This window comes from Cinclus cinclus, chromosome Z, assembly GCF_963662255.1.
Source record: "Cinclus cinclus chromosome Z, bCinCin1.1, whole genome shotgun sequence".
NCBI lineage: Eukaryota > Metazoa > Chordata > Aves > Passeriformes > Cinclidae > Cinclus > Cinclus cinclus.
In genome coordinates, this window is record NC_085084.1 from 26,837,647 (window position 1) to 26,854,660 (window position 17,014).

The following is a 17,014-nucleotide window of genomic DNA, read 5'->3' on the forward strand; positions in this document are numbered from 1 at the left end:
CTAAAGCCTCACTGTTCCCTGCTGACCCTTCTTGAAGCTTGCATAACTTCTTGCAGACACCTCCTGCTGTTCAAAACAGCTGCTCCAGTGTTGCAGGAGCAGGGAAGGAAATTCCCTTCTGAATTCTTATATCATCTTTGGTCACAGAACATTCTGCAATATCCGAACAGTGCAGCGTTAACAAGTGAGGTACACAATGTCTCCACCTGTTCTTAGCAGTTTGTTGTACAGGGTTGCTTAGTTGCCTGTTGGATAGTGTGTCTTCTTACTTGGAAATGCCAAAATATTTATGAACAGAGAAAAGAAACATATTTATACATAGACAGTGCAGCCTAAGTTATACAATCAGGTGTTGAAACAAATTGCATGAGCTTACTACTGCACATAATTATATAGCCCTGCCAAACTTTTTGAATTAGAGAATTTAAACTTTTCTCTAAAATGCTTTCTTTTTGTATCAAAAATATTTCAATAGATTTTAATCTCCTAGTCTTGGTATTTCACATTTTTCCAAAAATGCCTCAATGTTTAATTACATGTCAAGGTAATTGCTTAAAGGAGACTGAAATAATAAAAATGCTACTTGCATTTGTAGAAATATGTTTTTCTGACCTGTATGATTTTGTTTATAAATCATGCAGTCTCACCACAGTACCTGCAGCTGTTGAGGATTCCAGTTTCTCTTAATGATTGTAATTCAACCATTTGATTGTAGTGTAGAGTATTAGAGATACATTAAATTTTAAGAGTATAGAGAATAATTAAATATTTTAAATTTCTAGAAGGCTCAGAAGAAGGATCTATTTAATCCTCCTCGTAGTAGCAATCAGAAGTAAATATATCTTTTACTGAAAGAGGGCCCTCAGAAAGTTTATTATTACTTTTCAATCCCACATGCAGCGTAGACTGACAAGTATATTGAATTGAGCAATTGAGCTTTGTTTTTTTCCTGAGACGTGTTGAACCATTTTTATGGTTTTATGGTTTTTTCTTTGTTTACTGTAGTTCAGAGATAACACAGGTAAGAATAAAGACATTTGGACTTTGTTTTGAGTCATACATATAATGAATTGTCTAAGTAAGTAGATATGTAAGTGATTTATGATAGTTTATGATGGAAAGTAAACTGGTAAAATGAACTCAGTATAGCACTTGAGAGGTTTCTGTCATTTAAACTGAATAAATGCACAGGAGATTAGATTACGTATGGTAGTCTGCAGTTCTTTTCGCAGAAAGTTTTATTTGAGATACTACGGATACTTTTGTGAATGCCACTTACCTCCCCATTAGGTCAGAGCTGTTCAATGGGTAAGTCTTGACGCAGGCTTAGTGAATATGCATTACAAATCATAGACTCTGCCTCAGATTTGATACTTTCTTCAACTTGGATTTCTTTGTTCTAACACCAAAGGCAAATCCACATTGTTAATTTTTGACCATTTATTCCCTTTTTTACTAAATATAAAGCTAAGTTTATTATATTTGCTTACTTGGATTGGGAGATATGTGAGCATCTGTGCTATGCTTAGGTTTTGCAGTCTTTTGGATTCAGTGTAAATTCTATCATGCTGTTTTAGTGTCTTTGTGTTAGCCTGTAAGGTTTTAGTGCGTGGAATGTGTAAAGACACAACCAACTGTAGACTGCCATAAGGAAAAAAATGAGGGACATTTACAGTACCTTAGCTGTCTTATGTACCCTAAGAGCCTATGTCAGCTATAAGAATTTGTGAGTATTTCAAAGACATAATGAGTTAGCAAGCAGTAGAGTCTGAATTTCCCATGGAAGACTGATTTCACAATCAAGCCTTTCAGGGCAATAGTGTTCAGTGAGATGCATGAGGGAAACACAGTGTAGTTTATGTAACATGTTTTTCTCTGTTCTTAATGATAAAGGATCCTGACCAGAGATGCTTTTATGCTGATTAAATAAAAAACAGAGAGCATATGACTGGGCAGATTGAATTCTGTCCTCAGGTTTACCATTGCTGTTTAACTAAGGAAGAAAGGGATATTCTTGGCATTACTCCTGTAATTTTTAGCTCAACTTTTGTACCTGCTTTTGTTAGTATTTGACGTTATCTACGCTCAGATACATTGAGTTGATTAAGTGTTCCAAGTTTTCTGTTGCCCTTATTATCTTCCTACTAGTGTATGATTTATTCCTTTTTTGTCTTACTTGCTTATTTTAAAAATAAGCCCTTCGTTTCTATGGTGATGTTTTGTGGTTTGACATATGGCTGAATAGAGGAAGCTCCTGACTTGCACATATTCAATAAAAATTGGGTATTTTGTTTGGTTTTGATGTTTTATTTGGTATATAATTTAGGCTTCCAGTGTATATCTGTGTTTATTAAAGCATATCTCTTGCAAAAGAAAGATGTACTCTTTTTTTCATATTTTCTTTTAACTTACATGGAGATGTGCATGTTTTTTTGTTTTTTTTTCTTTTTACCATAAAAGATTATAATTTCAAAAATTAAGCAGAAGGGGGAGCTAGTTATTAATTCTGTATGCATCTTTATTTTCCTGCTATTCCAGTAATGTCACAAGGCACATCTGAACTGATGCGTGTGGAGGGTGTGTGTGTCCCAAAACAATTTATGTGTTTTCTCTTTTGGTTACTGATCTTCAAGTCTGCAGCATCTGAAGTGATTACTGAAGTCTTAAATTTTAGCACTACTTGCCACAGCATGCAATTAATTTGACTCAGCTAAAAATCTGATGAAAGTGACTCTGATTGTATTTACCATTGCAATTATTGAAGGCATCTTAAAATAGGCCAAGAAATGTTAGCTTAAAAAATCTAGTTTACCTTGCAGACCAGTGTTTTAGAAGACCATTCATAATACATGCAGATCTTGTCATTACTGGCATTATTCTGAGTGAACTTGTCATCATGAATGGAAGATGGGGGAGTTTTCCAAAGTTTCAAAGTCCCCCCTGAGAAATCCTTAGTCAGGGAAAAAATTCAGTATAGGAATAGTCAGTGCCAGCTGATTTCCCCTAGATTAAACAATGTTTGTTGCACATTACTGGTCATACATTTTAAGCAGAGATTTGTGAATTTATTTGTGTGGTGGGGTTGCTGTGTAATAGGTAAAGGTTTAAAAGTAACCACTCCAACAATGAATCAAGTGTTTCTATAGAAGCTTTATTTACTGGAAGGATGTGACAAAAATTAGGCTTTTGTGTTGATGTGTGAGCACATATGCTGCTACTAAATACATGTATCTGGGGGGGGGGGGGTATATTTTTAGGATTCTTGACTTGCCTTTGTTTCTAATGGGTTCCTTTGTTTTCCAAGGAACTAGACAAATGTCAGAGTGTGTGAATCGTGCAAAGTTGGTGACTTACATGAGGAATAGTGTCAAACTCTTAGCTCTTGTAACTAAAACCATTGGAAAAAGGTTGCATTTACACTGTTTCCAATCTTCTTCTTGCAGCTGATATCAAACAGCGCTGTCCTTGTAACTGCATTATCCTAAGGTACAAGGAAAGTAAGAAAACATCTTTGGTGATTTTATTTGCTGCACATGTTGTCAAATGTGTAGTTTTTTCTGCTTAACATACAAGTTTTTTTGTTTGCTTGCATCCCTTCTTTATAGAAGACTGTTATTATCACAATGAATTAACAACTGCTTGAAGAAAAAATCCTGCTTTGCTTAGTTTCAGTATGATTTAACAGAAGCATATTCATTTGATCAGTTAACTTGTCACCGAATCTTATTGTCCTGAGTCTGCCTCTGAATATACTCTATGTTCCTAGGTTAAGTGACAGATTAGTATTTTGGTATTAAAGAATAGTCCTTGTTTTAAATGCATGGATCATCAGTTAATTTGTAGTTTGATTTCAACATTTCAAAGACTTCAATAATAGTAGTAATAGCAAGGGCAGGTTGTGATTGTCCTCTCTTTTATAATGTGAGTAAGATCTGAAGACCAGCAATTAAAATATAAAAGTAATCCTTGTTGCTAATGTGACGTAGGCAGTTGGGAATGGCTGATGTCAAACAGATCTGTTTTACTGGGTCTGTAGACGTAAATACATGTCTGTAGAAGCAGAACTTTTATCTACAAAGAATGGAGGTGAATAGGCTTATATCCAGAGGGAGTCTGGTCAGCAGTGGTGTTTTCCAGAGCTCAATGTTGGGGCCAGGCCTCTTTAATATCTTTATCAATGGTCTAGATGGGGGGTTTGAGTGTTCCCTCAGCCGGTTCGCAGATGACTTTGTGCTGGGTGACAGTGTTGATCTGCTGGAGGGATTCAGACAGGCTGGAGTGATGGGCCCAAGGTCAATTGTATGAAGTTTTACAAGGCCAAATGCCAGGTCCTGGCCTTGGGTCACAGCAGTCCCTGCAGCACTCCAGGCTGGGGCAGAGTGGTTGGAAAGCTGCCCAGTGGAAAAGGACCTGGGTGTGCTGGTTGACAGCATCTGAACATGAGCCGCCTGTGCTCAGGGAGCCAGGAAGACCAAAGGCATCTTGGCTTAGATCAGCAATAATAAGGCCAGTGACTGTCCCTCTGTACTGGGGCACTGGTGAGGCCATGCCTGAAATCTGTGTCCAAATTCTGGGCTCCTCACTGTGAGAAAGACATTGAGGGGCTGGAGTAAGTCCAGAGAAAGGCAGTGAAACCACTGAAGGGGCTGGAACACAAGTGTCACAAGGAGTGGCTGAGAGAGCTGGGGGTGTTTAACCTGGAGAAAAGAAGGACTGGCGGGAACCTTATCTTTCTATACAACTATGTGAAAGGAGGTCATAGAGATGGTCCAGTCTCTTCTCCCAAGGAAGAAGAAACAGCCAAAAGGACAATAGGAGCAAGAAACAGCCAGTAGGACAAGAGGAAACAGCCTCAGTTTGTGCCAAGGGAGGTTTAGACTGAGTATTAGAGAAAAAATTTCACTGAAGGGGTTGTTGAGCATTGAAAAGTGGTTCCCAGGGATGTGGTGGAGTCACCATGCCTCATGTTTTAAAAACATCTAGATGTGGCAGTCAGGGACTTGGGTTAGAGATGGTTTTGGAGTGCTAGCTTACCTGTTCAACTCATTCATCTTTGGGTTTCCAGCCTAAATAATTCTGTGATCCATCTCAGAACATGGTCTCTTATTCCTATTTTCCTGGACCTAGGCAGTTTGAAATCTAGTGCCTCTCAAATATTAAAATGGGGTTAATAAATCATGTGGAACAGAATTGATCAATCAATCAAAATCAATCAGTATTTACCTTCCATATTGCTTCTTTAGGATGTTTGAGCTTAAAATTGAATAAAAAATTGCATACAGTGACAATTTAATAAATAATGTTAAATACATACTGTGACAAGATGGGCTTGAACATATAAAATTGATTAAAATTTACAACAAGTTTCAGTTTATTTTCTTGCTATTAAGATAGAAGATATTGATAGAAAATCAACAGATCTTCTAGATTTATTGACAGAAGATCAATAAATTCTTACAGAAATTCTTGCTAACTTTGAAGACCCGAAGATCAATCTTACATTTAACTTAAGAGAGATCTTGACATAACCTATGTCCATAAGGGTTATTCCTTGGACAAAGGGAACTCTGTGTGCAACACTGTAAGATTGGAGTCTTTGATGGCACTCACCACAAGCACATGGTGATTGGCATTCAGGAATGTCAGAACTGCAATTACAATCATCATTTCATTATCTGGACTAACTGGGGATCGACTGCTCTTGGTGTATCAAAGCACAAACACATTTGCCAAGGGATCTGTTTCAGAAACACCCAGAGCAAGGTGATGTACAGGCTGTATCTGGCAGGGAGCATCAGTGGCAGGAGTTCAGCAACTGCTTGTTTTTTTCTGCTTTCTGCTTTTATAGTCTGGTTTCAGAAGGGACTTATTTGCCTGTGTATAAACTGCTAGAATTTTCTAAATTCATATGTCTATATAATTTATATAGACTTTTATAGATTTCTAAGTTTCTATATGCCCAACAGGATCGGGAGGTGTGACATTAAGACAGATACCTTTTTTAACCTGGATTCAGTGGGTCTAAGTCAGGTGGAAGCTGCTGTACTGCTGCTGGAAGGAGCAATGCTGACAGTTAACAGCAAAGGTGACAGTGTGATTAACTAGGCGCTGCCTGCAATGTAGTAATTATTAAAAATAGTGATAGGAAAAGCTGATTTTTTGTCTTCATAATTGAGTTCTGATGAAATGGGAAGAAGTACTTTAATCACAGCTGAGAAAATTAGTGTGGGTTATATTACTGGTTTTTCAAGACATGTCTGTTTTTGAAAACAGTGTGACTTTAAGCAGAGTTTTAACCTAAATTGGCTTGTGCATACAGTTTTGCCTCTATATTGATAACATACTTTTGACATAATGTTAACCATATAATTTCTGTAGATGCCTTTAATCCCTTAAGATTTGACCAGTGTTTAATTTCTGTATTTGCTTTTCTCAAACCACGCACCTAATGGAGCTGTAGAGTTTTTGTTGAAGATTGACCGTTTTTCCCCTTTCTGCAGGTATTTGTGGAAACACTAGACAAATGTTTTGAAAATGTCTGTGAGCTGGATTTAATCTTCCACGTAGACAAGGTACTGTGATGACATCCTGTAATATTTTTGTCAAGTAAAATATTTGGTTCAGCTGATACTTGGTATTAAACTCAGCCTTAGTTTCCAGAGAAGGGTAACGAAGCTGGTGAAGGGTCTAAGAGAGTAAGTCTGGTGAGGTGTGGCTGAGGGAGCAGGAGTTGTTCAGGCTGGAGAAGAGGCTCAGGGAGAACACTGCCCTCTGCAACCACCTGGAAGGAGATTGTAAGAGGATGGGGGTTGGTCTCTTCTCCCAAGTAACCGTGGACAGACAAGAGGAAATAGCCTCAAGCTGGATACCAGGAAGAATTTCTTCCCCGTAGGAGTTGTCAGGCATTGAGGTGGACTGCTTGAGGAAGTGATTGGAGACACCTTAACCAGAAGTGTTCAGGAAACAACTGGACATGGCACTTAGTGTTGTGGCTTAATTGATATGGTAGTGTTTGGTCCGAGGTTGGACTTGAGGATCTTGGAGTTCTTTTCCAGCCTTACTGATTTCATAATTCTGTGATTTAATTATCAGTGATATCTAGACCATTTCTGCTAAAATATTACTTTTACTACTTGGAAGCTGCAATGGAAGATGCCTTTTGGAGGAACAATAAAATAATATGGGAGATTTTCATAATAATATTGCACATAAAATTGTAAAATCTAAGACATCTGAATATTCTCAGAGTAGGAGGAGCTTCAGGAAGTAATTTTGGTTTTGGTTAGGTTTTATGTAACTCAGAACTGAAGTTGTGAAGTGTTTTCCAGTTAGGATTGGAAGGTGCCTTTCATATGCTATGATTATGTAATTTAAATGCTGTGTGGATCTTTCTGTTTAAAATCTCAAACAGACTTTATCTTTTTTCAAACATTTAGAAACAATCTTGTTTTAATCTTCCCAGTTATAAGAAACAAGTGTTTTATTTATGAATGTGGTTTAGAGAAATGTTCTTACTATAGTCACCTTTCATTTAAAAGGACTTTGACATTTCTTGGTGTAATACCTAAAATGCTGAGAATTTAGTATACAGAATTTATTCCTTCAGTTGCATTTTGTGCCTGCTGTTGCTTTCTGTGCGGTGACCTTTCCCCATGTGTGAACATCTTCCTACATAATGGAAAAAGGTGTCAAGGGAAAGTAAGACAGAAAAAGTAGACTGAAAATAATAGCAAGTTAGTTATCTGAAAGAACCATTTCAAATCAACTCAGTTTGTTTCAAAATCAGGAAGTTCTTTTGGAAGAAATAGTTGCACCTTGACCAGACAATGAAATGGAGATGACCTAGAGTGAGTATTTAACCAGTATGTAGGTCATAAAAAGTCACTAGGATTTCTAGTAATTTCCATGACTGGAACATGTTGGGTATTTCCAAAATGACAGAGTAAGGTACAAAAGAGTTCATGAGTGGTTTATATATTGGCTTCTGATGTTAAAGTGCTGCAGTCATTTTGTGGGAAGGAGTTTGATCTTTAGCTGAAGAGTGCTTTGGCTGATACATACTCCAAGCTGTTGCTCTGTACCAGGTTTCATCAAAGAGTGTTGCTTAACATAACTTGATAGACAAAATATTTCTAATAATACATAGAGAACTTAGGTGCTTTAAAATGTTAAATTCTTGAAGAATATTTTACATTGTATCAGATACAAGATATTTCTTCTTGAAAATTACATATCAAATGGACACTAGAATTTAACGGTTTCATGTGATTGACTAAAAATATAAAAATCTGCCTGATAATCCCATTAAATAGTTAGACGAGACTTCTCAAACTCTGAGGAAAATGAGAACCCTAAATAATAGATATTTTAGAAAAATAATCCATTTTCACAACAAAAGTCAGTGAAGCCTTGAGTTAAAAAACTCTGGATGTGACATTAACCAGTTACAGTGATTTTTAACTTGAGTGTAAATGAACAAAAGAATTCAGTATAGAGACGTGAACTTCTGTAGGAATGCGAGACTGTCACCAGCTGTACAGTAGCATTAGTTGTGTAGCTGTGATTAATTTGGTGTCATCTCCATTCTTCCTTTTTTTTCCCCTCCAGATTAAGTTCATCAGTATTTTTGTAGGTCTGAGAACAAAAGAGGAAGATATATCTGTGAGAATGAATTTAGAGTATTAAATTGTCTTTAAATTGCTGTCAGGAAGCATAATGCAGTGAGCCTTCAGAGATAATGCATTAGCATTCTCTTGTCAGATATTTGTACCCTGCCTTGTTAAAATATTTCAACTGTGCAAAAAGGAAAAACAGCAGCTGCTCCTATTCAATCTAGACAGTTATAATGGGTGCTTATGTGTGGGTGCTGTTTGGGGTGAAGCCTTTAAAATATTTGTATTTTGAGTGGTCTGGTATTGAGAAAAGTGAGGCTTGGCTAAGTTATTTGAATGAGAGTTATTCTGTGTCTTTAATTCTTGATGGAGGCTTGGGAGGTTGCTTTCTTGCATCTTGTGAGAGCTGCCTGAATTAACGTTTCTTGCAAAAAGGTGATGTGGCATGTAGAAGAGTTAAACTATGTAATCTCAACAGCTGTTGTTTCCTTAGTAATGTTTTATATGGTATTTCTGTAAGGAAGTATTTATGTTCATGTGGTGTTTATAATTGTACAGGACTCAGTGGTGACTTAAGAGTAACCTGGAGCTAAGACAGATTCTTATTTCTTAATAGTTGATACAGTATGAGAAATTCATTTGGAGAATGGAATATACTTGGGAATGAGTGCTGCAGAGGATGAGGACTTGGGGTGTCAGGGAGTGTAGTTTGTACAGGGGAGAATTTTAACTTTCTTTTAAAGATCATCTGTATTACAAGCAGCCAAAAAACTTCCTATAGCTGGAAGAAGACATTTTTACATGTCTTGTGTGGAGGAGGGGCAGGTTTATTTCAGTCCTGCACTGATTCCCAGACTGAGACCAACAGTCTAATGCCTTCTGATGGAAAAGGCATTACTGAAAGCTATTATACAACTAAAATAATAAAATACATTCAGCTATGGATGTAAGGGAATACTTTGTTTTTTTCACAAGATTTTGGCACCTACTGAAATATTTCTGGGAGTATCATGATCTCTTGCAAGAGTTTATTATCTAACCAGAACGGTGAACCATCCAAAGTCATATTCTTTGAAGACAAGAAAATGTGTCTGTGAAATTTTCCTCAGAGAGTTTTTTCTTGATACATTCCTTTTTCTTTAGAGTATGCTTTCATGCTGTTAGAAAGTGCATCAAATATAAATAGGAAGCATCCTTGATTTTTGTAAAAACAGTTTAAAATTGTTACTACAAAAGAGTCATTTCAGATTTTAAAAAGTTGATGTTCTCAACAATCAGATCCCTTCTGGAATATAAGATGTCTATTTGTTGTGCCTTCAGTCTTTCACTTAAATAATATTTTGAATACACCGTTGAAGTGTCTTTTGCACTTTATTGCCACTTAATGCATTTTTATTTAAGTTTTTTTGTTGTGTTTTTTCTTTAGGAAAATAATTAGTTATTTTCTTAAATTAAAAAAATATAGAGACACTAAGGTGTATTTGTACATTTAATATGTATTTGCAATGAATTTGCAATCTGAAAGGAAAGAACAGTTACTGTTCTGTTTATTTTTGTCTTGCTGCTGCTTGCATATGAGCAAATACATGTTTTAGAGGGAGTCAATGGATTACGATCGTTACATAACTTTATTAGTGAAAGCTGTGATTTCCTTTCATATGCAGCTTACTAAATAAAATTAATTATATGCTATTATTTAGAAAATCATCCCTTTAGAAGAAAAGTGGGGCAAGACAAAATAGTCAAGCTTTTTTATAAGCCATCTATGCTTTGAATATTTTTAAATACTGTGTGTTAGACTTCATTGTCGCATCTTGAAAGTAAGAAAAAGTGCAGAGAAAGGAAGAAGCATGACCCAAGGTATGGGGCATTTTGCATCGAGAAAGGAGTTAAATATTCCAGAGGCTAGAGGCAAAGGAGTGTGAAGCATATAGAAAGAAAAGTTTTGGAAGAGCCTAAAAGGGCAAGAAGAAGAGCTGTTTTCAGGCTCTCTAGATACATTAATTATAAATTTGTGTAAAATACACTTAAAATTTATCAGAGAAACAAATTTAATTTTGTTTTTTAGGTACGGCACAAAACCAAGAATTGTGTTGGTTTTTGATGTACTACCTCCAGGTTGTTTGAATTAGAGATTTACTTTTATCCACAGAGAAACTGGGAGAATGTCCAAAATAGTAGTTACAATTATGCTTTTGAGATACCAGGTTGTACATGTTTATTTCTGAAAAGTAGAAAAATCCTCCTTATCTTCAGATTTAAATACTAATATAGGATTAAAATATTGCACATTACACGGTAATGCTGGATTTTTACAAGTAAGTGTGCAGAAGGATGCTTTTAAAAAAGAAGAAAATCCCAGAACAAGTCTTTAATACAGTTTGAATACAGACTCTGAAGCAGTGATTCATGAACCAGGACTTTCATCCTCAAGTCAGGGCTGCAGCAAAGAGAGATATTTAAACATACCCATTTCAGTAATGTTACCAGCTGGTTTATGTGCTGCTGCAGTTTGACTCCTAGCTGTCAGTCTTAGTTGTAGATACCGAAGATTCCATATTTATCGGGTATCTCAGGAATGTCAGTTCTTCCGACCCAAATCTAGGGATTTGTGGTGGGTGAGCATCAGAGTCTCTTCCTTTTCAGAGCAGTGTTTATATATCTGTTCGTGTGCAATTTGCTTGGTCTTGTAGGACCTGCTTCCTGGAGGTGTTACTGCTGTTGATGCTAATTCAAACTCTAATAATTGTATGGAAAATGGGAACAAAGAAAGAGGAATGTGGAAGTTTCTTAACATTGATAAGTGGTATAGCAGAAAAGTTTGTCACAGAGCTGTGAATAAAAGAGATACTGGACAAAGGAAAATTAAATTATGAGCTTTGCTCCCAACTGACTTTAGATGAAATGCTAACATTAATTAAGTTTCCCTGTGTTGAGGTACCTAGACCATCTTTCCAGGTTGTGTGGAGGCTATTTTGCATTAAATTCTCTTTTGGTCTCTTTTAGGTCCATAATATATTGGCTGAAATGGTCATGGGTGGAATGGTTTTGGAGACCAATATGAACGAAATTGTCACTCAGATTGATGCTCAAAATAAACTGGAGAAATCTGAGGTAAGAGTGATGCACTGTGTAGTTTCTAAACTCAAAAAAAAGGGTTGTAGTAAATGCATGCTATTAATGCTCTTTGTTCTTTGTAGCAAACTAAATACTGTAAACTGCCTGCTTATAGTGCCAAAAATTTGCAGTCTATCTGAGGGTGTTGCACCTTTCATCATAAGTAATAACTGCTTAGTCACTGCTGATTAGATTCTGCTTTTTGTATGTAATAGCATTGTGCACTATTGCTATTAAGATAATTCTGTAGTTATCTAAGTTTCTCTCATAAAAAACCTTTTATTTCCTGCCTACTTGTTACGCTGGACTAGGGACTTCAGCACTTAGATAAAATTATATAAAGAAACTAAATGTGTCTTCAAAGATTACATATTTCTATCTGATAGAATGCTTCTAAGTGCCTGAAATAAATAGCAGAAGTAATACTGCAACACAAGAAAATAAATGGGACTGAAATGAACTAGATAGTATTTAAAGCCCAGTTTTAGACACTTCTAAGTTAATATGAATTCTGCAATTTTGATAATTTGAGCCTTTGGTCTTCAGTGAATGAGAAAATTACATTCTGTATTTGCCTGTAACAGGCTGAGTGAGGGATCACACATAAGTTGTGGAAATCCTTTTTCAATTCATCAATTGTTGAATTTGTGTTTAGGAAAGACATTTAGATTAAGAAAGGATGTTAGAATTACTCTTATCTTTGAAACAGAATATTACTGTCCCTTTAATGTCACCATATGTGCCTTGTAAGCCAAAATGCTGCTAATATTTTTAGCTAAGTCTGTGCTGGTTTCTAAATGATGAGAGTAATTCCACAGAGGAATATATCAAAGCAATAATCTCCAAGTTTCTAAACAAGCTTTTGCCTGAGTTGGAGACTTTCTAAAGTTGTATCAGCTGAGTAGACTGAAATCTTCTAAGTGGCGTTAATATGAACTAAATGGCATTTTAGGAGAGAACTCATGAGAACTTTTTAGTTCTAACTGAAGTGAAATAAAGAGAGAAATTAATTTTCCAGCTTTTTTCTTGTGGTACAATGTATGCTGTTCTTCTGATTCTGCAGTCTGTAGCTGTGCCATCTCAAGTTTTTTAAATACATTTGTTTGTTTTATACAACTTCCAAAGAACAGCAGAACAATATGTGAAAAACAAGAAAAAGCTAGATATGATATGACACAGTACATAGCATTATGCATCTGAAAAGATTCTATGATAGATTTTGAACATGTCCAAAGTGCTCATTCTGATGTTTTCCTCACACTCAGAATGAAACGTTGATCACAGACATGAATACTTGGAGTTATTCTCATAAATTTATACTATATTCAAATAACTTCTGTACATAATGTTTTTCTTATTTGATAGAAAAGTAACCATGTTCCCAAAAGCTGAACTTGCTGAGCAGCTGTCTTCTACCATGTATTATGTACATATTGGTTCTATCTGAAAGCTTTTCATTATGTAAATTCTGTTAACAAATCAACTGTAGCCCAGTCTCTGACTAGTCTTCTGAAACACATCGATTCAATGCAGCCAGCTGCAGTACTTGCTGTCTTCCATTATTCATCAGTAAGTCATTCTTTCTTTTAAGACCTTTTAGTACAAAAGTAGATGGTAGACAGTCTGAAAAAAACACATAAAATTTGAAGTGTATGTAAAGCAAATAGGAACTTGTTCCTTTACATTCAGCAATCAATTATAGAAGGTAAAGAAGTAGCAGTGATAAATTATAACACTTGGTGACTGGGATGAAGCAGAACATTTCAGTCTGCTCATCACTAATACTTTCTTTAGTTCATTGACTTTTTCTTTTCAAATTTAACAGTTACTCTAATGCTGAGATACATTACAATACCTGGTAATTATTTCCGTAGATCGTTAATCATTTGTTTCATGAATATCCACAGAAATTTCCTGATTGCTGTTTCATTTCCTGTTGTCTTTTTGATCAAGATTGTAAATCTTTCAGTATGTCTTTCCTGAACACATATTTTCAAGACACAAGCAAATCCATGCAAATAATAATAAGTAATAACTTAATAAATTTTGAATGCTGGTCACTAAGAAATCAAAACTAGTGGATCTTCTTAGTTTTATTTCATTAAAAAGAATTAAAATTTAGAAATTATTATGGATGTAGTCCATAATTTACACAGGAGTGCCACCTGTGCCCACCGCACTGTTGTTTTTGTCCCTTTGGCTTTTAAACCACTGTCATACCTCTTGCATTTACAAAGCAGCTATTTTAAGGTTAAACTGCCTTTTTTTATATAGCTGAAATGATGAAACTAATAAAGCTGTAACTGGGTTACATTTTTGGAAATACTTCGTTTTTATTGTGCCCATCTGGCTTTCAGTAATACACAAAATTTAGCTATTTAACATCAGCTATTTGTTTAGTTGTGCACTAGGTTACTAAACAGGCTTTCAGTTAGAATTTAGTGAAAAAGACTGAATGTATTTATTAAATTCACATATATTTGAGCAAAGTTATCAGCTCAAGGAATTTGTTAGTATTTTCAACAGAGATTAATTAAACCACTATAAGTGAGTCCCTAGCATTGGTTTGTAATTCAGCTAATATTGTTTGGATGGGCTGCAAAGGAAATTATTTGTTCCCTGAGAAATGTTGTCTTATATGCATTTCCCTGCCTTTCAGTTTAGTGTTAATCTGTGAATGGGTTTCTGGTCAATCCTAAAACCAAAGACTTCCTGTGATAAAGGGAGGGAATTCTTTGGGAGAGGGGCATTGGGATTTTATTCAGAGCTTCTGGAAGTATTGTAGGTAAACTTGGGCTACCTCTTCTCTATTTGGAGTGTTCAACTGCGTGTGATTTAGACTTTTAAGTTGGGCCTCATTTTTTCTGAACCTCCTGATCTTTTCTGGCTCTTTCCATTCTTCTCTTACAGACCTTTATCTTTCAGTCTCCCAGACAGGACAGGTAGACAAAGGTATTGCTGAATTTTAGAAAAAAAATGTACTTTTAACAAAAAGGGAAAGCAAAATGATGTCAAAGGCAATAAATTACGTAGGCCAGACTCAAAAATTATGTGTAAAAATACCCATATTAGTCCTTGTAGCCTACTTTTTGTGCTAGCTTCTTGTAGTTCCCTCATCTTTTTATTGGCTATAGTGTATTTTACTAGCTTTTCATTGGCATCATATTTTTTATTTTATTTCTCTTCCTGCATTTTAGAATTTAACTTTTCTTTGTATCATTGTTAAGAAACAAAGACCTATGAACTTCTGTGAATGTTAGCAATAAAACCCTGCAAAATTAATGTCAATAAAAAATGAACACACAGATAGCAAAATAAGGTATCATGACATAATACAGATTACTTCTTTGTTGGGAAAATTTTGTCCCTGATAATCTAAAATAAATACGAACTCTCTTGTTTCATCATTTAGTATTTCCAGATAAAAACAAAGAATTTTACCTGCTTGCAAAGAGAAGTTTCAGAATAAGCTTCAGGTGAATGAAACACTAAAAATCCCACCACCAAAACCAACAGACTGAAATAGTTCTGTATAGAGAGTATAAAATTACCAGTGCAGTTTGTAAAGATGTTGTAGAAATTCTGAAGTTGGTCATCCACCTTTAATTAGGTTGAACTGAAATATTGAACATAAAATGACAATAGCTGTCAGCATGTACTCAATTTCAGATGTACATTTGCTGTCATAATCTGAATGTCTGGATTTTGCTCCAACATATCCTGGTAACTGTCATCCCTGAACATGAATGTTAACAAAGAACAGAGAAAGGAGAAGGAAAATGTGTGCTTGAAGTTCACTTTATGGTCAATGTTACCTGCCATTTGTTGTTTGAAACATTTAGTTTAGCTTAACAGTTTGAATGTCAGTCAGTGTTAATGGCTGTACTTCAAAATTAATTTCCACTTGTTTTAAGTCTGTGTTTTCAAACTGCAGGTGTTTTAAGCAGGTGGAATCTTAAGCAGTTGAAATTTATTTAATTTATAAATAGCTTTGCTCTTCACTATTTATGTTTTCTTCCTAGGATAGTGTACTGCAGTACTGTTAAGATCTAACAAATATAACTCCACGATTGGATTTAGTAGTACTAAAATGTTGGAAAAGCATTAGCTAAAAATAGTTTTTGCAACACTTTAACCTAAATATGAAGTATGCTACAGCACATGAAGAAAATCAAGGACATGACCTTCCTCTGCCTGATATACTGCCTAACACTTGTAACATACAGTCTGTATTTCATTAGTAACACTAGGGAGCTTGATCTCAGATTTTTGGTTTGGTTTCTTCTTTTGTTTTTGTTTTCCTTTTTGTGTAAAGCTACTTTTCTTTTTCCGTGTTCTGCTCACACATATTGTGTTTTTATTTTTGGGTCTGGCAATGAAAAACAAACAAATAAATAATTAATCATTCCCATCCATTACTCTTTTTGTGATTCAAGTGCTTAAAATTTCAAAGAGTATGTCTTAAGTCTTCTTATCTGTTTGGCCTCATTTTGATATACTTGGAGACTTCATTTTGGTTTTTCTCTAATTACGTTCATTTATTTAACCTCATGAGCAGGGGACATGATCATTCCTTTATATTATGTACTGCATCCTTTCATGATTTCATATCCCTGCTGCTTTGAAGTCATACTTGTTCTAAAAAGAAGCATTGCTATGAAACACCAGCAGCAAGGAGGTTCTAGTACCTCTGAAGTATATGGAAAAGGGTGGCTTATTTTGCAGTGTTAGCCTTCATTATTTTGTTTTCCAGTAGGCTGTGTTTTTTTAATATACTTATTTTAGTGCTAGCTAGCTCTGTGTAGAATTATTTGGGATGACAGCTGGAACATTTTTATTTGTATATGCATATTAACAGGGTTTGTGATGTCCAATAGTTCTCCCAAATGATCTGAATTTCTTTAAAAAGAGTGAAACAAGGTTGCTGGGATCACTTTGATATGAAATTACCAGTTGAACATTCTAAGAAAGGCTGATGATAAGAACAAAGAAAATTGATTCCTATAGTGATTAGTAATGATCTAAGTAAATTAATGACAGCTTATGTTTCTCACTTGATATATTAGGACCAGTAGAGTGAAAATCCTGTTATTAAATGTGTGTATTTCAATCTATGAAATAGCATCTTTTTTTGCATATATGGTATTGTTCTTTAAAAGTATATGAACATGTTTGCAAGCATTCTTTGCAATAATGGAATCTAAAATTTTGATATGCAGCATTTCAACATTAAAGCACATCTTTCAGCAAATTAAATTGCGAGTGCAAAGAAGCTGCAGCAAAAC

General features: G+C 35.3%; 1 protein-coding gene across 7 annotated transcripts in view; it reads left to right on the forward strand.

Annotated features, from left to right (window-relative positions):
- Positions 1-17,014, forward strand: part of AP3S1 (adaptor related protein complex 3 subunit sigma 1) — a 28,991-nt gene that overhangs the window by 6,817 nt on the left and 5,160 nt on the right. For 2 of the 7 annotated variants that reach the window (XM_062512781.1, XM_062512787.1), the window contains 2 exons: positions 6,501-6,572; positions 11,619-11,726. The exons of 1 other annotated variant lie outside the window; for it this stretch is intronic. In XM_062512781.1, coding sequence (XP_062368765.1) covers positions 6,501-6,572; positions 11,619-11,726 — 180 coding nt within the window. Of the gene's footprint in view, positions 1-6,500; positions 6,573-11,618; positions 11,727-14,639; positions 14,676-17,014 lie in introns of those variants that run through there. 4 more of the 7 variants (XM_062512783.1, XM_062512785.1, XM_062512784.1 and 1 more) reach the window with 4 other exon arrangements.